Genomic DNA, 21,558 nt, shown 5'->3' with positions numbered 1-21,558 from the left:
TCGCTCACGCACCCGCACACACGGACGGACAGACCGAGCCCGACGGACAGACATGGCAATGCAAGAGCCGTTACCTTGCTCGTTGAGTTCCATGCAATCAATGCATCTCCACATATATAATGTGTGGCTCTATTTCCCCCGTTTGCAATGGAAATTACAATGGGATCAGGCTTCTCGTGTGCATATTTCCTTTTATTTATTTATATTTGCGGATCAGCATGTGAAAACACAGCCTGGAAGAAAAAAATCTATCCAATGCAAGCCTGCTTCTCTCTCTCTCTCTCTCTCTCTCTCTCCCCTGCTCTCTCCAAACACTTCCAGGTTGTCAGACGCGCTAGAAAGGATCCTGAGACCAAGATAATGCCCCCACCCCCACCCTTTTCTCAGCCTGATCTGATGCAGCTCTCCCCGGCCCACTCTCGCTGCTGCCCAGCTAAAAATAATTTAAAAATTAAAAATAGTCATTAAAAAAATAAAAAATAAAAAAAAAAAAAAGAGAGAGAGAGCGCGAGAGGGCGAAAGAGCGGAAAAAGAAAGCAGCACCCTCTCGGAAAAAAAAAAAAAGAAGAAGAAGAAGAAGAAAAAAGTTTGTGGCGGCGGGCGAGCCCCGCTGCTCCGGGCAGGTTCGCGGCGCTGCCGCCGGGCGCGGAGCCGAGCGCGGGGCGCGGAGGAGCCGAGCGCAGCGCAGCGCGGAGGTGACGTGGGCTCGTCCAGCTCCGCTCGCCAAGTGCCGGGACCCGCTGCCCAACCAGCTGGGATCCTGCTCCGGAGAGACTCCCTCTCCCACAGCCCTCCCTCCCGCCCCCTCCCCCCCAAACCTCCTTTTCCAGCCTATTTTTCTGGCCGGCAAACAAGAACAAGGCACAAAGACAATCATCAAACTCCCCAGCAACCCTCCCCCTCTCCTTTACCTCCTTCCCCGCTCCCTCCCTCCTTCCCTCCCTCCCTCCTCCATCCATCTCTCCCAACCAAAGAGAAAATTCAGCGGCTGGGAATATCCTGCCCCCCCAGCCCTAAACAAACCGCTGGCTGCGCGAACCTCGCACCACCCCCAGTTCCCCCTCCCGCCCTCACAGGCAGCCCGGAGGTGTGGATTTAAACCCGGCTCGAAATTTGCTGCTGCTCACAGAGGCCTTTTTATTGTGGGGTGCGGGGTGTTCCCCTAAAATAGATTTTCCTAATGAGTGCAACCCCCCAAAAACAGCGGCGCGGCGGCACCGATGGCCCCGGGCTGCGTACGCGGGGCTGTGTCCCCTGTCCCCGCTTGTGGCCGCATCCAGGCTCCTTCCCCTGCCCTTTGCCATCCTCTTCCTCACCCCTGGCCGCGCTGCCACGGCCGAGGGCCGCAGCCCCCCGGAGCTCAAATAATCAAGCCGTCAGCGTGGAGAGGGGCTGCGGGTTTATCTGCATCTTCCTTCGCTCTCTCTCTTTCTTTCTTTCTTTTTTTTTTTTAATGTATTATTGGGAGGGTAAAGTTGAATAGGTCAGCGCAGGGTAAACAGCCTCCCTGTCGCATTCTGCAGGCTGAAGAGAACCAGATTGGCGAGGCGGATTTTTGATAAGACTCGGAATAAATGGCATGGTTCAGATCTGCTCTGCCCACCCTCCTCCTCCTCCTCCTGCTGCTGCTGCCCCCACCCTCTGCTCGCCGCTCTGTCCCATCCAAAAAAAAAAAAAAAAAAAAAAATCCCTCACTCTTTTCTGCCTCTCAGACAATTTCTCTTTTTGTTGTTTGTTGTTTTTTTTTTTGGCGTTTCGAGGAAATTTTCGGCAAATCCACCCTCGCAGGGCGCGATAACACCGGAGCCCTCTGAAAGTTTGAGGTGAGGAAGGGGAAGGTCTGGGGGCTCCGAGCGGCTCTCGGGGAGGGGGGCGCGGCTGCGGGTGAAGTTCGGCATCTCCCAAACCCTTCCCATGTGCACGCCAGTCCCAGCAGCTACTTGAGAAGAAACAGCCAACAGTAAACGCTCGCAAATAAGAATAATAAAATAACTGCACTTGTAGCCTCAGAGAATAAGCCAGAGAATGCTACTTAAACAAACAGAGCCAAGCTTGTCCCATATTTCATTATTTTTTCGAGGGGAAAGGAGCCGCGCAGCGCTTCCAAACACAAATAAACCAGGCAGCAAAGCGGGCGCTCATTGCCCTGCGGGGAAAGCGGCGAGGGAGCCCCGGCCTGGGGCGAGCGAGGGCTCCGAGGAGCCTTTCCCCGGCCTGGGCTCTGCTCCGAGAGGTGCAAACCCGAGGGAAAAGCGGGGAAAGGCAGCGGGAAAGGCGGGCAGGAGGTGCGGGAAACACGCGGGGAGCGCGGCCGGCCCGTGTGCCGCCAGCATCCCCGAAAGGACAGCGGGGTTTCCTTAAAAAAAAAAACAAAAAACAAACAAGCAAAAGCAACGAGGAGAAAGGTTTCTGGCAGAGAAAAATAGCTTCCCTCCCCTGGGCGGAAAGGAAGGGAGAAGTGAAAATGCTGAAGTTCGGAAGAGGCGAACCCGAGCACGGCCGCTGCCTAGAAAAGCACTCACCTCTCCAGTGCCAAACTAGCTCTCAAACACCTTGAAGACAAGTTGAAAACGATGCAAATAAATCGAATTTATTTCCGTCTGCAGGTTGGGGGGGGGGGAGGAGTGGACAAGGAGGGAAAGAAAAAAAAATAAAATAAAAAAGAAAAAAAAAAAAAGGAAAAAAAAAAAAAGCAGATGGGGAAAAAAAAGAACGGCAAATTCAGGCTCCCTCAGGCTCCCCCAGGACTGGAAGGGCAAGGCGAGGAGCCTTCCAGCTCGAAGCCGGTTTGTGGTCTCTGACAAATTAAATATTACTGTTTATTACCGGCCATACTCCGATAAAATAAAGAGAGTTCAAGGCGATAGCTGCTATCTCACGAGCTTTGCTCCTATAGGACACGGAGACGTCACCAACCACGCAACTGGCCTATTCTGTCATGGTTGACTGCAGCAGTAATGGAAGGTTAATTTGTATTATTCTCCTCTTTTTAAAGCTCTATCAGGGAAATTCCTGTGCCTTTTTTTTTTTTTTTTTTTTCCTTCCCAAAAAGAAATCCATTCGGTGAAACGCAGAATAACCGTGGCTGGGTGTGTGCGACCTCTATATGATGTATGTTTATATATATAAATATAGATATTCACGAGGCAGACTCAGACATGCGGGTGTGAGGGGTTTTATAGCATATCCCAGCAGGAACTGAACCTCTGGAAATGTCAGGGAAAGCCCCTCATCCTCGAGCAGAAAAAGAGGAAAACAGAAACAAAACTCCCTCTTCACCACAACTTAAATAATCCAACGGGATCGGCATTATTCAGCTGAATTTCTTTTTCTAAACAAATAATTCAGTGAGAGTGAGCAGGAAACTTGTCCAATGAACGCTCAGGCGCCTCTGGAAGCAAGCACGCTGGGCTATATATAGCAAATGATAACCTGGTTATTTGCACGGATTCAAGTGTGCTTCGGGAGCCAATTATTTGCTCTGATTAAATAAAAAAATATAAAGGAAAAAAAAAAAAAAAGTAGTAAGTCCAGGCGATTATTTGCCAAATGAGATTGACAAGGGGAAAAAAAAAAAATCAAAACCCTCCAGATCGCTCCAAGTGCAGCCAGAGATGCCGCTGGCGCTGCCCCGTGTCCCAGCCCTCCCTCCATCTGGAGGAATTTTAGGATGCACACGCGGTGGTAGCAGGAAGATTTCACTCAAATTTTAAAAATGAAAAATAAAAGGAAAAAAATGAAAAGAAAAAATGAAAGGAAAAATAAAAGGAAAAAATAAAAGGAAAAATAGCAGGAAATAAAACACACACACGTATATAGAGAAAAATGCACTAAAGCGTTTTTTCCTCCGACAGAAAAAGAGAGGAGGAGAAACAGGGATTAAAGAGCAGCAGCCAAGGAGAGCGAGGAGCCGTGCGGGAGCCAAGGTGAGTTCCCAGCGGGCATCGCAGCCCTGCCCGGCCCGAGGGGCTGGGGCAGCACCCCCGGGCCCAGCTTTGAGGGGTCTGGATGAGCCAGGCCTGCTGGAAAAGCACCAGCGAGGATGGAGGGGAAAAATTAAAATTAAGGGGGTTAGGGAGGGAAAGGCCCCTTTAACCCTGGTGCGCCACATTGGTTGGATCTGGCCGTGCCAAACGTCCGGGATGGAGGGAAAAATATCCCGAGAAAAGGGAAAAACCCACCGAGGATGGTTCTCCAGCTGGCACCGAGCGCCCCAAGGACAGGACCCCAGGCAAAATGAGAACTCAAATGTTCTCCCCCGCAGCCGGCATCACCTCCTGGTGTCCCCTGAGGTCCCCCCAGCCCTGAGGGATGGGAATCGCTGTCCCTCCGAGGCTGGAGCAGCGCGGATCCTGCTGCTGCTGCTGCTGCTGCTGCCGGGGAATGAGAGCGGCGGGGATGAGGGGCCACAGAACGGGCACACGCAGGAATGCAGATAAAACCACCCGAAAATGCAGGTATTTAAGGCAAATACAGGTTGTTAAGGGAAATGCAGGTATTTAAGGCAAATACAGTATTTAAGTTCAGATGTGCACACATGAGTGCGGACACCCCGTTTGCAAACACGCCCCCGCACACGATGCCTCTTCGCTCAAGCCTTTAAGCGATTTTATATCCCATTATTCCATATATTATTTATTTGGTATCTTTAGGCTAAGAGTGCAGTGTGACGGCACGAGTGCTGAGATCCAAGAGTTCCTCGTGGATAAACGCGGCTGTTTGTGCACGGAAACACCCCCAGGCACAGCACAAAAATCGCCTGTGCGGATGTGCAGGTGATGAGATCCTCACAAACACTTGCCCAACAGCTCGAGCCACCCCTGCCCCATCCGCCGTTTGGTTTTATACGGATATTTCCATTTTACCCCGGCGTTTAAAGAGGGATTTTTGGGTGCACACAAGCCTTAATGCGCCCCCACCCTCCTCACAGCTCAGTGGGAGTGGGCGCAAATCTGCGCGCCAGCAAAAGGCGGGCGAGGGGATCGGCGTGCACGCACCGCCTATGCACCAGATATATATATAAATATATATTTCTATATTATCTAGAAATACAAATCTCCCGCATTTTCCGGCAGCCACGGCCCCAAACACCGTGCAACACTTACCTGGGTGGGGATGGTGGGTTTGTGGCTGTTCCCCCCCGGGTTCCTTGCAGCACTGCCGGGCTCGATCCTGGTTTTTCAGCTCCCCGGCCGCACTGCCCGGTCCCGGCGAGCCCCGGCTCTGGAGCCCCGCATGGCCGGAGCCCCGGGCACGGTGTCCCTGGCTGTCCCTGGCTGTCCCCGGAGCTCCAGGCAGGGTGTCCCTGGCTGTCCCTGGCTGGGTGTCCCCGGCTGTCCCTGTCTGGCTGTCCCCGGCTGTCCCCGCAGCTCTCTCCGTGCGGGATTTGCCGCAGGAAGGGGATGGATGGCCGGGGTGCCGGCTCGCAGTGGGGCCGAGGTGTCAGCAGTAAGAAATAGTGCCGAGCGTGAACTCGCTCTCCCCCCGCCCGCCCTCCACACCCCTTTAAAATCACTTTTTGGGTCGGCTGAACCAAACCGAGGAGGTTTGTGCGTTTCTCTCGCGGCTCCTCGGCAGCCGCCCTGCCCAGGGACGCCCGGCTGGTAAAACACAGAGACATCAGCACTTGTGGCTTCCCAACGCTAATTTTTTTTCTCCTTGCTGTATTTTCAGAGAAAATCAGCTTCCTCCTAGCAGGGATTATTATTTTTCCTTCCCATTTTTAGATAATTTACTTCCCCTCTCGGACCAGTTCTCTCTTTGCTTTTATTTCCCTTTTGTTGGCCGCTTTTCGCTTTGGCGAAATACGCACCTGGGAGCAAACAAGTGTTTAAAATAATCCTCTTCTCTGGAAGCATTTTTGTCCATTCACTTATTGTTTTGGTTTTTTTTTTTTTTTTAATATGTGTTGGATTTTTTGTCTCAATTGTTTCTTATTTTCTTTCCCCTCAGCCATGGGGGCAGGGACTGACTGCGTTGATCTGAGAGTTGCTATCAACAAAATATTTGTATGAAAGTCCCGCCAATACAGTTCTGTCGTGTCATTATTTCCATTACAAAATCCTGCATTTAGTGCTGGAGAATTGCTTTAGACGAGCCTTCGGGGCTAGATACCTGGCTCGAGCTTTTTTATTTTTTAATTTTTTTTTTTTTTTTTTTTAATTACAGGTGAATAGCGTTTTTCTTTTCAAGTTTGTGGTTTCGGCTGTTTTGGATTTGGGTTTTGTTGGTTTGTTGGGGTTTTTTTGTTTTTTTTTTTTGTTTCCCGCCCTTCTGGCTACCTTAAAAAAAAAAAAAAAAAAAAAAAAAAGTTTGCAATTAAAACCCTTTTCCCCTCCCTGAGCCCATTAATTTCCCAGGCGAGCTGCAGCCTTTAAAACAGTGACGAAAATGAAAAAGAAGGAGCGGGGCAGAGGCAGGGCTTGGCTTGGCGAGGCGCGGGCACGGCGCTGCCCTCCCGCACCTCCCACGCGTGGGGTGAAAATCCCTTTTCCTCCTGGACCCCCAAATCCATCCCCAATGGAGCAAAAGGGATCTGTTTCCTCTAAAAGGGAGAAAAATCTCTCAGGGAGGGGAGTCCGGGCACACAGGACCCCACCACCCCCTCCCCAGTTTTTCCCCCAGTGTTTCACAGAGGGAATTGGGCTGAATTTCTCTTTGCGCCCATTCTCGTGGGTGAATTTTTGGCAAGGGGTGCCCGTGGGATCCCCGCTCCAACCAGAGCGTCAATCAGGGCCTTATCTCGGCCCCGAGGAGAAAATAAAAGCTGATAAGGCCTTCGCTCTCTTCTCTCCCTGGGAAGAAACGGAATGAGGGCAAAAATGGGGAAATCCTCAGCTCCCTGTGCCTCTCCCCTGCCGTGACCTTGAGGGGGTGGCAAAAGGAGCCCGATCCGCAGGGTTTGAAGCAGACACCGATCAAAAGCCTCACAGCATCACCTGGGGATGCTCTCCCTTCCCTCGCCCTCCCGAGCAGAGGAGCCCTGGGCAAGGGGGGACCTCAAGGGCATCCCCAGTTCCCTCATCCCGGCCCAATTTCTTCCTCCCTTTCTCTCCAACTCATTTTTCTTTCTCTCTTTCCTCTTTTCCAAGCCCTCTCGCCTCTTTTCTTCCCCATTTTCCGTTTCTCCCCCCTTTTCTCGCCCCCTGCCCTGAATAACGCCGGCTGACAGCGCAGCGCGGCCGCTCTGGGATTCCCAGATTTTCCTTTGGATTCCCGGCTATCCGCGAATTTTGGGAGCGGGAGACGCTCCCAGAGAGGTGGGGAGGTGGCTGTGGGCTCGGCCTTGGACCGGTATCACCGGCCGGACATCCTAAAATCCATTATTATCTCCGCGGGAAAAATACAGATTACATCAATAACCCAAAGAGTTCTTGAGATTTCTTTTGTGTGTGTGTGTGTTCAGAAAATGTTAAATATCAAAAAATTATCACAGGAGCAATAGAAAAGAAAAAAAAAAAAGAGCATTTCCCCTCTTGTTCCAGGGCTGGGTGAGGATTTAAACCCAAATTGCAACTTCAGGGCCCTGAGGTAGCCGAGTGCAGAAGAGAAATCGCTTTTGGAGGGGCAGAGCCCCGCGGGTTCTCGGCGATATCTGGGAGCAGTGGGATGCCCTATCCCGCTTCCCGAAGTGACAAGGAGTTAATTCTGAGCCTAGCAGGTCTCTGCCCTGGAGAGCTTTTCCACACAAACAGAGGTGGGAATCGGGACTGAATATTTGGGTGGTACTCGGTGGGGTAAATCTGATTTTTTTTATAAGCCCGGGTGTGCTTCCATTTATACAACCCTATGGATTTATACCTGTTCCACGGATATCAACAGCTCCTGTTGATACGTGCTTCTCTGTCCTGTGGTTTTGGGCGCAAAATAAATTCTGCTTTCACCCCACTGGCGAAAATTTCAGGAGCTCGTTTGGTTCCCGCCTGGGATTTTTGGGGTGCAGCCAGGCGTGTTTACCTGCCCCGTGTGTGTCTGCCAGGCTGCCACCACCGGGGCCGCGGGTTGATGCTTTTACCAGCTCATTTTGCCTTGAAAATCGTTCATTTCCAACGAAATATCCTTTAGAGGGGGAAAGGAGCGCTCGAATCTGTGCACAAAAAAAAAAACCCCAAAAAAAGGAGCCGAGCCCGCGTCCCCCCACAGGAGCCACCAACCTCCCCAATCCGGGGGCCGCCGTGCAAGACAATGTCTATTTTCTGTCATTAATAACTCGTTTCTTCCTTAAAAAAAAAAAAAAAAAAAAAAAAAATCTCGTTTGGATCCAAGATTGTTTTTATGATTCAGTCGGACAAGACGGAACACATGTTAGTTTAAGCAGGTTCATGAAATAGCTGTAAATCAAATAAAGTTTACGAGTTTAGCAGGAAATACTGAAAAGATGAGGGGGAGGGAAGAAAAAAAAATCCGCCGAGGCAGAGAGCAGCAGGCTGGAATAGTCGGTGGAGTTCTGTCCTGCTCTGTGTTTCTCTCTGTTCTCTTGTGCATCTTGCCGATTAAAGGCCTCGAGACCCCGTGTTGGCGCCAAGTGGCATGTTATTAATCAGTTATCCCGAGGTTCAGTCCGCAGAAGAGAGAAATTTAATCACCAGAAACCAGACCCGACATAAAAGAGAAATCTAAAATCAATTCCCTCCCGTCGTCCCGTCTCCCCCTCCCCTTCCCCACCTCCGAAGCGAGCACAGCGAGCGGGAGCAATCAAGATCGCGCTCCCTCTGCCTCTTAATTGCGGCGGGAGAACCGCAAATTTCTCCGAGCTTTGCCCCGAAAAGAACTTGGGAAAAAATAATAATAATAAAAAAAAAAATTTAAAAACTACAGAAAAAAAAAATTCCCAAAGACCCGCAACAAGTTTGTCCTTGATCTCGCTATAAAATCGTGATGGGGGAGGAATATCCCAAAGCGGAGCCTTTATAATGGAACCGGGGGCTGTGGGACGGGGGGTGCGGGTGTAAATCCCATTTATCGCGGGGGAAATGATCTTTGAAGGCTCCCAGGCCCCCTAGCCTTCAATGATCTTTGAAGGGTCCCCTCACCCTAGATCCCCCCAGGCTCTGCCTCCTTCCCCAAGCCCGGATTTCCCTCCAGGACGGGAATTCTGAGGGAAATGGGGGTCTGGTTTGGTGTCCCCCCAAAGCTGAAGGCGCTTGCGGACACCCCGATGTTGTCCCCACGCAGCCCTTCCTGCCAGGGCGTTTTGGGGTGGGAATTCCCAGATTTTGGTTAGAATGGGAAAATAAATCCTCGTCTCTCCTTGCTGGCCCGGGACAGGGCATGGGGGACGGTGCCACCCTCGGGAAGGACCGGAGGTGACAGCAGGGCAGAAAGGACTAAAAAACCCAAAAATAAGCTTGCTCGGAGTGCAGGGGAAAGGGAGAGCGGTGGGGATGGGCCCTGCAGCTTCCACGCGTGTTTCCATGGGGTCACCCCATCCCTGTCCCCTGCCGGGGTCGCGCTCGTCCCCCCGGGCTGCCTGAAGGGCACCCGCAGGAGCCAGGGCTATATTTGGAAAAGAATTTGGAAACCCTCCCAGCAAATGTGTGCGAAAGGCACCGGGCCCCTTCCCCGAGCCCCCCGAGGGTCGCCCCACGCCCCGTGGCACCCTCTCCATCCCCGTGTTGGTTCCTCGAAAGAGAAACGACTCCACAAAAAACCCCAGCGCAAAGTTTCGCCTGCCCGAACCCCGAGAGAGGCGATTTCACCCCACGCCAGCCAAGGCTCTCGCTCGGTGCCAGCCAGATTTGCTCGTTCTGCCCTAAAAACCAAAAATAACAGAGGGAGAGCTGCGGGCCTGAATCTGGGGGGATGAAGGGCGAGCGGGGAACAGCTGCCTCTCTGCCCTCTTTCCAACCCAGCAAAACCGCTTGGAGATTTTTTCTTTTTAACGAAAACCATATTTTCCCCGCATTTTTCTCTTCCCCAACAGCCTCTGAAAAAAACCTAGAAAGCAGCGCTGCGAGTTGATGGGGTTTTTTTCCCCCTCCACGCTCTATCTGCTCGTTTTCCTACAGCCCAAACAGCCTGGAAACCACAGAAAAAATAATCAAAGTGCAGCATGTTTTCCCACAGTAGGAATTCATGTTAGCACTCTCTCCACGTCTTGATCCTCCCTTTGCGTGTGGGGATGCGGGCGGAGATGCCTTCAGATGCACAGGCACAGATGCAGGGAGACATTTTTGGGGTGTCCAAAAAACCCCCAGCCCCAGCACGGCCTCGGGGGGAGGATGGATCTGAGGATTTCCATGTAAATTCGGGAATTTCAGCGCACAAGGGGGAGTGGAGCCAGCTCACACCCACCCAGCATCCCGGGGGTGCCCCTTCCCCGCTCGGAATTGCCCCAAAAACTCCTCGGCTCCTCTGCCACCTGCCCGGCCCCCCCCAGCAGCATCACACCGGGAAAAAAGGGTGAAAATAAGAGGAAAGGTGAATAATAATTCATGTTAGAAGTCTCTCCATGTCTTGATCCTCCCTTTGCGTGTGGGGATGCGGGCGGAGATGCCTTCAGATGCACAGGCACAGATGCAGGGAGACATTTTTGGGGTGTCCAAAAAACCCCCAGCCCCAGCACGGCCTCGGATTTGAGCATTTCCGTGTAAATTCGGGGATTTGAGTGCATAAGGGGGACTGGATCCAGCATCCCGTGCCTTCCTCCGTGCCCATGGGTGCCCCTTCCCCACTCGCAACTCCCCCTAAATCTCCTCGGCTCCTCTGCCACCTTGCCGAGCCCCCCCAGCAGCATCACACCGGGAAAAAAGGGTGAAAATAAAAGGAAAAGGGAAATTTTGGATTCCCCACCCAGCAGACCGCGGCTGGGAGAGCTGGTGGGCTCCGGGGGGGAGGAGAGGCGAGGGGAGAGGGCTCGTTCTGCGGCAGAAAAGGTTTTTCCAAACCCCCCTGGCTGTCAAGCCCATCCCAAACTCCTCCTCTGTCTGCGGAGCGGCTCCGCTCCCCCTCCCGGCTCCCGCAGCTGGGCGGCGTAGGTAGCTCCAGATAAGTGAAAGTGGTATTTTTATAGGCTGATAAAAGGGACTTATCTCGGCTTTCCCGAATCTGACAAAGATTCCCTAATTGGTCATTTGCCCGCAGCAGCCTGCCCCAGCGCAGGGCCCGCCTGACGCTATTTTCAGCCTCCTGCGGGGGTGTGGAGCCACAGGTACCCCCCGGGGATGCTGCTGCTCCCCAAATCTTCCCTTCCCAAATCCAACCGGCAGCTCCTGCTCGCTCCCAGCCACCCGCACGGGCTGGGGGAGCCGCGGAATTCCCGCATTCAGGAATCACAGAGTGATTCTCCCACACGGCATCACCTCGCCAGGGTGGCTGTGCCTCTGACCACCCTCTGTGTCCCGCTCAGCACACCCACAATCTGATTATCCGGCCTTTTAGAGATATCAAATACGTGTTATCACACAAATAGGTTTTATCAGCTGGGAAAAAAACATCCCTATCACATGTAAAGGCACATTCAAGGAGGCAAAAGCTCTGTGCAGACAGAAAACGGGGGTGATGCTGAGTTCTGCTCCAAAGCTTCCTCCTCCAGCCTCCAGCTGCCAAAATGAGATGGAAGTGGAATCCCCGGGATTAAATACAAACGGCACAGCAGAGAGAGACCACATTTACACCCCAACTTCCCAGGCAGCCCAGGTCCCCCTGAAACAGGTTATTACAGCCACCCCACCACCAGACTCTGCTCCGCACATCAGCTGAGATTTTTTTCCTTCCAGTACATTTTAGTCAGCAGGCTGCTAAAAAAAAAAAAAAAAAAACGAAAAGAAAAAAACCAAAACCAACCAATCAACCAAACAAAAAACAACCACAAAAACCTCCAAAAAACCCAACTGAAGAGGAGGAAATGCATTTCTGCACACCCAGAGCTTGCAGCCAGTTGGCACCACAAGCCTTGAAGCGCGCTGGGAAGTCGCTTATTTAGTCGCCCACTAAACTTATTTCTCATTTTCCTTTTTTTTTTTCCCCTCTGTGGAAGGGGGAAGGGAATCTGGATTAACAGCCCATCTGACCTACCAGTGGTGTTGGGACATGAATCAAACACAATCAAAGGCCCCAGTGTCAGCATTGGCTTGACCCCTACAACTGCTGGGGCTGGAGCTCGGCGGGGCCGGCCCTGGCCAGGGCAGGGTGAACCTTGCCCAGGGTTATTGGAGCCTGCCCAGGGCTCTGCCCAGCCCAGCCCAGCCCCGGGGTTGTGCTTGGAGCCACCTCAGCCCAGAGGGGAGCAGGGCCCGTGGGGATGGAGCCCACCATGGCAGGGTGGCCCCGCTCCTGAGTGAAAACAGATCCCCCAAAGCAGCCACTCCAAACCATGGAGAAGGGGAAGGGAGGTGTGGGCTTACAGGGGTTTTCAGTCATTTTGGGGTTTTTTGTTTCTTTGTTTTTTGATTTTCATGCCTTTTTCCTTTCCAGGATTTTTAGGGTCTGATTTCCATTGAGTGGGCAGGGCCCAGTCCCGTGCGAAAAGCCAGATCTCAGTGCCACCCTGGGCACTTGGGACTCACATCCCACACAACGTCTCCAGACCCAGCCTTGAGGCTCAGCAGGTGCTGAAAATGCTTTATTAAAGCCCAAATACCCCATGTCATCCTCAGACTCAGGATGGCACCTGAGCACCCCCTTTAACACCCTTTTCCATCACAGAAAGGAGGAAGGAGGATCACATCAATTATTCCTAAATGAGGTCTCTAGAAAGAGAGTTGTTTGTCTGTAGGAGCTAATTTTGATAGGGGAATTTCAGAAAAAAAATCTGGTTATTTTTCTTTTCAGTGGACTTTCCCCACACTCAAAAAGGACACAAAAATCAGTGAGGGATCATCAGCAGGGAAAGCTGTTCTACCCTGGCTCTGCAGGAGCAGGCTCCAAAGGGGACGGACATGGTCCTGTCAAAGTTTCAAGCTCACCTTCCACTTAAATGTCATTTTTAATGCAAGTGGTACAAGTTCCCCTTCTCCCCACCAAGCCCAGCATGGGCTATTTTTATTCTTGTGTGCAAGATTTAACTTAACACTGACATGTGCTTTTAACCTGTTGTTCCAAATACATAGAAATGAAATCCTCCTATGAAAAAAAAAAATATATATATATATATAGATGCCAACACACTCTCCACAACACTTGGCTCTCCAGCTTTACCAGCTGAGCTGGCATTAAATCTTTTTCCCGTGTTTTCTGCAGTTACAGGATGAGAGAGGCTGATTGGGAATGCCCAGTGAGAGCTGGGTCTGCTGGATCTGCTGGATCAGCTGGTGCTCCTCCTGGCATGAGAAGGGAGCAGCAAGGCTCCCATCAATGCCAAGCTCAGTCTGAGGAGGAATTCAGAGTGGGGACGCCCACCCAGAGCAGATCTGGGGCCAGGCAGGACTGTGAAGCTGCAGCTGCTGGAGCAGCCCTGGATGTCACTGCTGCACAGGCAGGGATGCTCAAACACCGTGCTGCCCACAGCCCTCCCTCTGGCAAAGCTCTCCTGCCACCAGCTCCCAGTGGAAATTGGATCCCAGAGCTCAGCTGCTGCCCCAGCTGCCTGTGAGCACCTCCTGTGGCCAGAGAGGCTCCTCAGTTCAGCCAGAACAGAGCCCGAGGTCACAGGGATGGACAGGATGGACAGGAAGGACAGGACGGACAGATCTCCCCATGGGCAACCCCACAACTGCAGGGCCAAGACCTCACCCTAAGGATGATCCAGCCAGGATAATCCTGCCCCAAATTTTCATCCATGGCTTCACTTCAGACCCGAACATATCAGTTCTCTGCATGTGTCACAACACAGCTGTGAGAAAACATCAAACGGATTTGGTGTGGGATGCAAATTCCCACGTTTCAGACAGTTTGGGAAGCCCTGGGTGCAGGAGCTGCTGCTCATCCCAGTCAGCAGGGTCCCAGGTGGATCAGTGGTGTCTGTGCAGTCCCTAGTGCATGCTGTCCTCATTGCACATCTGTCCTCAGGGCCAGCAGCACATCCCGCACTTCCAGAGCTCCCCAAATCAGCATCCAGTCATGTCAGCCCTGATTCCCTCCCTAGGAAAGGCAAAATTTCAGGGTCTCTGGCAGAAAATTCCAACACCCCTGTGTGATTTTGAGCCCTTTTTTGAACAATTGTGAACCTGTCTGTAAAATGACAGAGTAGTCTGATGCCTTTGTGATGCCATTTTGGATGGGAAAAGTTTGAGATTTCATGGTGAGCTCATCCTCGCTGAAAATAAGGAATTTCAGCATCACAAAAAGGACAGGAAGAGAGCAAAACAACCTCTACCCATTCCCTCCCAGCCCCTCTTAATTCTATCCAGAGCACAGAGCTGGCTGCTTCAGCAAGGCTGGGAGCTCTAATTTGGATAAATCTTTCTGGCAAATGCTCTAAATCCATCTGCTTCCAGAGACACGGTGGAACAGCAGCCTGAGATAGCTCTGACTGCCACTGCTGCCTGAACCGAGAGCAGAGATTTCCCTTCATTTCCAGAGATTTCCCTTGCAATCAAAGGGTCAGAAAGAGAGAAACAGACCTGGGACTGCAGGAAACAGGAGCAATTTTGCCTTGAGAACAAGTCCTTCAGGCTGGTTGGTCAGGCTGGAGTGGTGCTTGGGGCTTTTACAAGCCCAGAGCATCAGGGAGGGCTCCAGCAGAGGCACAGAGTGGCTGCTGTGTGCCCAAAAACCACGATGGATCTCCAGCCCTGAGCCAGGTCCTCAGGCCAGGACCTTGAGGAAACCCTTCACAAAGCCTGGTTTCACTCTCAGAAGGCTGATTTTTGGTTCCAAACCACCAATCCAGGTCAGCACAGCTGATGGGGGACTCATGAAAGGGAAAAAAGCAGCTCCAGGGAAGTCAAACCTAATTTTCCAAAAAACCTGGGGTGTTTCAGGGCTGAGGGGGATGGAGGTCCCTCACCCATCCCAGCATCTCTGCAAAGCTCTGCAGCCTTCCCCGTCCTCCTTCCACGGAAATCCTCAGCACACATTTGGAGCAGTTTACAGGATGATGATGACAATGTGTTTCTCCTAAATAAAATCCATTTTTAAAGAGTACATATGCAATTACTTTGTGTTTTGGCCTGTATTCAGGAAAGAATTTCCCCTCGGGTCAGATTTGGCAGGGACTGATGGGGTTTTCTTGCTTTTCCTCTGTAGGGTGGGCCATGGTCCACTTCCTAAGATGGTCTGGACATTTTCACCTCACAATTTCCCTGCTACTGCTGGGACCCAGGACACTGGCAATGCCCTTGATCTCTCCTGCGTGTTCCAGGTTTTGTGGCTTTTGGTCTTTTGTACTAAGGGTCTTAAATTTGTTATAGGGTGTTGGGAAGTGTTTTATGGCCTGCAGCCTGCGGTGGATGTGCTGGGGACCCCTCTGGATTAAGCACGGTCACCTGGAATGGTGAGAGTTTGTGCTCCGAGGGGCAGGTGGGTCCTTGCCAGGCTGTGCCAGCCCTCCCTGGTGCTGCAGTGGCAGGGCTGTGCCACCTGACTGCCAGGAGCTGCACCCCAGCAGGGTCAGCTGGGACATCTCCCCCTGCTCCCATTCGAGGTGTGACTCCTATAAACCAAGGTGAGAGGGGGGATTGGCACCATAAACAAGGTGGAACTCCTGGGACTGGGAAATTACAGAACCCGGCCTCTGCTCCTGTCTTGCAGGACACTTCTCCTCCTCCAGACCACACTGGTTACTCCAGCTCACCTGAAGTCAGAAGAAAGGGCTTTTATCTTTTGGAACAGAGAATCCTGCATAGCTTTGTCCTAAATCACTGAATTTCAGCCCGGGCAAAACCAATATCTGTGGATCAGGGAGACTTTAGGGGTGAGGCATCATTCTAAAGCTCTGCCTGATCTGAGTTCTTCTGCTGCTCATGTTCCATTTACATCTCACCCCCACCAGCAATTTTGTTTGAAGCTCCTTCAGATCCCTACAATCCCCCACCTAGCTCCAAAATCACCTCCAGAAACACAAAATTCCCAGTGGATTTGGGACAGGATTGCTGGTGGGTGTCCCTGGGATCAAAGGCTGAGTGCTCAAGACCTTGGCCATGTCCTGAGCTCCACTGCTCAAACAGGCTCTGCACAGCCAGGAAATCTCTCCAGCCTGGCCCCAGAAACACCCCCTGCTACCAGACCCAGTGTGCAGCACAGATCCATTTCCCCCTTATCCCCCAAAGAGAAAAACAAACAAGCACACAAATGCCAAAACATTAACTACTCCCCAAATTACTCAGCCTTCTGCTAATTAGTCAAAATTTACAGCAGCTGCACTACTGGAAGTGAGCTCAGCCTTTAGCCCTGGAAATTCCTGGGGAGGATAATTTTCTACAGTTTTTCTGGACTTACAGAAATCTCCAGGAATGTTCCAACATACTAACTAACTTCAGCAGCATTTCTAAGCCTTCTTTATTCTGCTCCTGCTGGGAGAACCGTGGAGCTCACAGCCATGAAATCCTCAACTGCCTTCCCCCCCAAATCTTCTGTGCACGGCAAATCCAGGGATGTGTGTCCTGAGAACCACACAGGAGAGGCTGTGGAGCTCTCTGTCTGCTGTTCACACCTCGTTCATCAGCTCTTCTTGATCTGCTCAGAGCCTGCCAGGGGTTCCCCAATTTTGGATTTCGTGTCCCAGTTTCCTGGTGGAATTAGCAAGCAGTGTGTGCATCCTGGAGGCTGGGGCTCAACACAACAAAATTAAATGTGGGTGGTTTTTTTTGGTGGTTTTTTTTTTTTTTTTTGGCACGATGAGCTCTAGATCTGTTTGTCACTGCTCTGGGTAATAGAAGCCTGGATAACACAACAATTCACCAGGCTGAGAGTGCAGCATCCATCAGGGATTGCCATCACCCACCTGCCTGATGGGTCTCAGCGAGACAACAGGGCTTCTGTAAATAAAATATAAATAAAATATAAATAAAATATAAATAAAATATAAATAAAATATAAATAATAAAATGTAACCGCCCATCTGCCATGGCATTGCCCAGCAGATCATTTGGCCACATTGAGCCCCCAGCTATTCTAACAGACTTTCCTCCCTGAGTGATCCTCACCCATTCAGAACCCATTTTCTGCTCCAGAATGGGAGACAAGCTGATAAAAATCTCCTGTGTGCTCCAAGAGTGGATCCTGAGGAACAGCAGGTAGGCAGCCAGGTGGACAGACAGACAGACAGACATGATGATAAGCCATACATCTGGCATGTGAGGATCATGGCAGTGGAATTACCATTCCCCAGCCAAGTTTCACGCTTTGGGGAGTTGTTTTGACATGCTGTCAATGCTGCACCAGAATAACCTGATTTATTTCCCCTGTTCTCTTTGAAAAGGTCTATTTGGTGCCATTTATTTTGCACTCACTTACTCGCCATCCTATCAGGAGGCGGGAGGTCAGCAGGGTCACTCCTGAGAGAGTATCACGTTCTGTACGGAATAGAGAAAACTCTCCAACTTAGTGGGAAGGGAAGAATTCGTGCTGGGGCCTCCTTTCAGCCTCTGCTCTCCCACAGTGGACTCAGAGACCTCTTCCCTTCCCACATCCCTGCTCTTCCTTTCAGATGGAAAAGCCAGCTCCACTGTCACTGATATCCCACCAGTACCAATCCTTCCTCTGCTTCAGTTTTGCTTCATTTTCACCTCTGCTGATCCTTGGCTGGGAATTCTCAACATGTCCTTCGTGTATCACACAATAAAACCCTTCAGTCTTTCCTGTCTTTGGGTCTGAGATGGATGTCGGGTCCCAAGTGGCTGCCAGAGGAACTGGAGGCACAGCAGCAGACAGCAGAGAGATGCATTGCTCATTTCCACAGAGATCAGCATCATTACAGCAGCCTGAGGCATTTTTAGGGATAAAATACGTGCTGAATACCCACAGTGGTGTACAAACAATTGGAATCATAGTGCTCATCTGGTGTCCAGTTTGGCTCAGTGGCCACACTGGGTTTGCTCTGGATGGCAAATCTCACATCCCTCCAGGCCCTCCTCAACTGGGCAGGAACCATGGAAGCCAAAAACTGTTGTGGCAACAGATCTGGTGCTGAGACACCCTGAACCCACCCTGAACCCACTCTGAACCCACCCTGAACGCACCAAGCACCACAGCAAAGTGATCTCTGTGACCACAGTGCAGCAGCTCCAAAGGCAGGTGACAGAAGAGGGAACCCATCCCTGAGTTACAGGAGATTTCCTTCTTCTGCAGCATGACATGGACGGGCCGGGAGCGGGAATAGTCAGAGCCTGATGGCTCCATCAGCAGCAGGAGGAGCAGCCCAGGGAAGCAGAGGGCTCAGGAGCAGTCCAAGCACTCGAGCTCAGCAGCAGCAGCCCAGAGCAGCTCGGTAGCAAGGCAGGATCTCCCTCCCCGTGGATAAATCCTGTTTTATCTCTGCCTCCCTCACACAACCTGCCTTTTGCACTCTTCCCATCACTCAGGAGGGTTCCCTACACGAGGCTCCAACAGCACAATTTTCACTGGAGGCTTCAGCTGCCACCTTTGCTTTGTTTGGCTCCTTAGCTGGGGACATCAGAGCCCAGCCCGAGGGGGTGAGCGGGCATTAGCTCAGGAATAGCAGAGCCGGAATAACAGAGCTCCGGGCACAGCTGAGAGGCAGCACTTGACACTTGTGTCCCTCCATCCCCACAGCCCTGCACTCGTGCTGCTCCAGCCTGGAGGCTCCATCCCGTTCATCACCCTCACACTCGATAGCTCCAGACTGCCCGGCCCTGCTGGCGTTCCCAAACACACGGAGCTGCTCCTCCCCAGCCAGGAGCGAGCGGCTCACAAGGCAGTGGAGCACTGCCAGAGTTATGTATGGATGAGATAAGCATGGGGGAAAGCATAGGCATTTGTGCAAAGATCCCCTTCCCCTCAGCACAGGAGAAAGCGTGACCTCATTAGCTCAAAAAACCCCAAAAAACCAAAAGAAAATACCCCAAAACCTCATTAAAAATAAGAAGCCACCAGTCAAAAGTAGAAAGAAAATACTACTAGGAATAGAATTTTCTTCCTGTTTTTAGAAAGACTGGCACCCCAGAAGAAGCAGTCCAAGAACCCAGGATCACGATCTAAAGCAACACAAAAATAGCCCCGGAGTCCAAGGGAAAAGAGGGAGATATTTCCAGCCTGCAGGCTGCAGAATTCCCCCTGGAAACGCAGACGGGTTTGCTTCATTTCCTCTTCAGCTTTTGCTGAAATATCCAGCAGCACAAAAGCCCCCTCTCTGCACCGAGAGCACAACTGCTGAGTGCATAAGCTCTCCCCAGGCACACCAGGCACTGCTCCATTCAGCATCCAGCCTCCTCTGACTCCCATCCCTGCTCCACGAGGAGGGAAAGCTGAACTGAAGAGCTGATTTTGACAGTCCTTTATTTGCAAACCTGCTTGTCTTTCAAAGGCATTTCAGCTAGGAAACTTCAGTGAATGAGAGAAGAAACCCCTCAGCAATTCCTGCATCTGCCCAGAGCCAGGACTTCCCCAGAGGAGGATCGGAGCCCTGGAGGAGGTTTCTCCTCCTGGTCCCTGCTGACACGGCCTCTTCCCCCGTTCCCACTACTCAGCCCGAGCTCTCTCACATCCTTATGGAAATTCCAGCTGCTTTTGCAGTCTCCCCTACCCAGACCTGTCTCAGCTTCCCCTCACTGAGGGCTGCAAAGCTGCCCAAGGACCATTTCCGAGTACATGTGTTCCTCTTAAATTAATGCAGTGGCTAGAAGCAAACAAACAGAAAAAATCAAATAAAGGGAGGGAGGAAAAATGACAGCTGAGCTTACAGATGAGTTTGCAGGACATGAACGGGGAGGAGGGACCGATAACCAGCGCTGTAAAACTTGGCTTTACAGGGGAGGGAGGTGTGGGCAGCCTTCCTCCCCATTTCACAGCCCGAGGAGCAGGAGGGGATCACGGCCCCATTGTGGTGAAACAACCAGGCTGGTTGAGATCCCCAAACCAACCTCTTGAAGACAAGAATTGAATGAATACTTCAGTACCCTGCTAATTACCCCTTTTATGATGGTGTTTCTATTACTCCGAATGGAGGCTGCGAGGGGATTAGTAAATAACCTTTCCTTTGTTAACCCCTGTCTACTTTTCGCTGCTCCGACACCCTCCAAAACAAACACGAATAAATAAAGGCTTCATTAGCTGCGCGAGGTGTCGGAACTCGGGCGCTGAGAGAACACCCGCAGGATTCCCTGTACGGGATCTCTTCCCAGCAGGTCCCGCAGGGGCAGCAGGACGGATCGCGGGATGTTTGTCCTTCCTCTGGCAGGGTGATAACAGCTCCTGAGAGATGCAGGATGGGTCTGTGCCCTGCCGAGGAGAGCACATCCATCCTCCATCCACCTGAGCTCAGGGAAAGCTGCACGGTCCCACCCTCCTGCTGATCTCACTCTGCTCCATCCACCTCCATCTCCCAGGATGAGCCCCTGCAGCACCAAGCCCACCCCATCCAGGGCTTTTTTCTCCACTCCCCACTCTGTACCGACATCCCAGCCCTGTTCCCTGCCAGTTTGCTCTTCCCCGGAGCGAGGCAAAGAGGAAAAAGGGAGTTTGAGGGCCCAAACCTCAAGGTCCTTCTGAGAGCTCTCTCCTGCCGCAGAAAGTCCCTTCATCAGCCCTGAGATTCACATAAAAGCAGCTGAGGTTAATATCGGAGAAGCCAAACTATAAACTGAGAATTAAGCTTTAGCCTAAATAAATCATCACCTCCGAGGCCGGGGCTGTGGCTGGGTGGGGAGGGAGAGGAGGGGAAGCCCCTCGGACATCCCGGGACAGGCAGAGAAGTGATGCAGCATTTAGGGGCTGAACACCCAGAGGCCTCATCCTCCTTATGGGATCAGCCTCCTCGCTGTTCCCCAGCGGGATCAGTGCTGGTTTTTGGGGGTTCCTGGAGGGAGACCCCCCCTCCCCATCCCCGGCATCCCGGGGCCGCTTCCTCTCTCCCTGCGGGAAATGTCCCTCTAATGATTCCCCTGCCCCGCTGCTCTGCACTTTGTCAGCCTGCCTGACTTCAAGCCATCCTGCATCTGTTTCGCCTAGAGAGCCACGCTCGCCTACATTTTAATAAACCCTATAATTTACACATTTCCCTCGTACCCTGTAATTTCACCACCCCGAGACGCGGCGAAGGGAGAAAGCGCAGAGCTGGGAGCAGCTTTGCAGAGAGCGCTGCCAGAGAGCCGAGAAATAAGTAGAAGGGCTTAAATCTGCAGCAGTAAAATAATCCAGGGGAGGGAGCCAACAATGACTGAAAAATAAACATCTCCCCCTGCGAAAGCCCGCGGCCAGCCCCGCTCCTCGCAGCCTGGCGCTGCCAAGAGATCGGCTGAGCTGGGAAACGCGCCTGAGGACGGCAGGAAAAAAATGGATGTGGGTTATATGGACCCCTTTTATAAGGCAACTGTTAGCGGTAACTAAGTTTAAATTTATATGTTCAATAAAGCCTCTTTCCCCCACCACCACCACCCCTTTCCTAGTGCCAGAACCACTCAAGGAAGCCGACACACGCTTCCCATTTGAAAATGTGTTATTTGAGCATTTTTATTCTCCGCTTTTGTTCTCGGGGCTGCAGCCCCTCCGAAGGCGAGGGGG

The 21,558-nt window shown here is 51.8% G+C and overlaps 1 protein-coding gene across 1 annotated transcript in view; it reads right to left on the bottom strand.

Moving 5' to 3' along the window:
- The window catches only part of TBX5 (T-box transcription factor 5), a 38,987-nt gene extending 38,873 nt beyond the window's left edge, over window positions 1-114 (bottom strand). The window contains exon 1 of the mRNA XM_058037121.1: window positions 75-114. Coding sequence (XP_057893104.1) covers window positions 75-114 — 40 coding nt within the window. The remainder of the gene's footprint in view (window positions 1-74) is intronic.
- Window positions 115-21,558: the final 21,444 nt, after the last annotated feature.

Source organism: Melospiza georgiana, chromosome 18 (genome assembly GCF_028018845.1).
Source record: "Melospiza georgiana isolate bMelGeo1 chromosome 18, bMelGeo1.pri, whole genome shotgun sequence".
Classification (NCBI taxonomy): Eukaryota; Metazoa; Chordata; class Aves; order Passeriformes; family Passerellidae; genus Melospiza; species Melospiza georgiana.
This window is presented reverse-complemented; position numbering and strand designations above follow the sequence as displayed.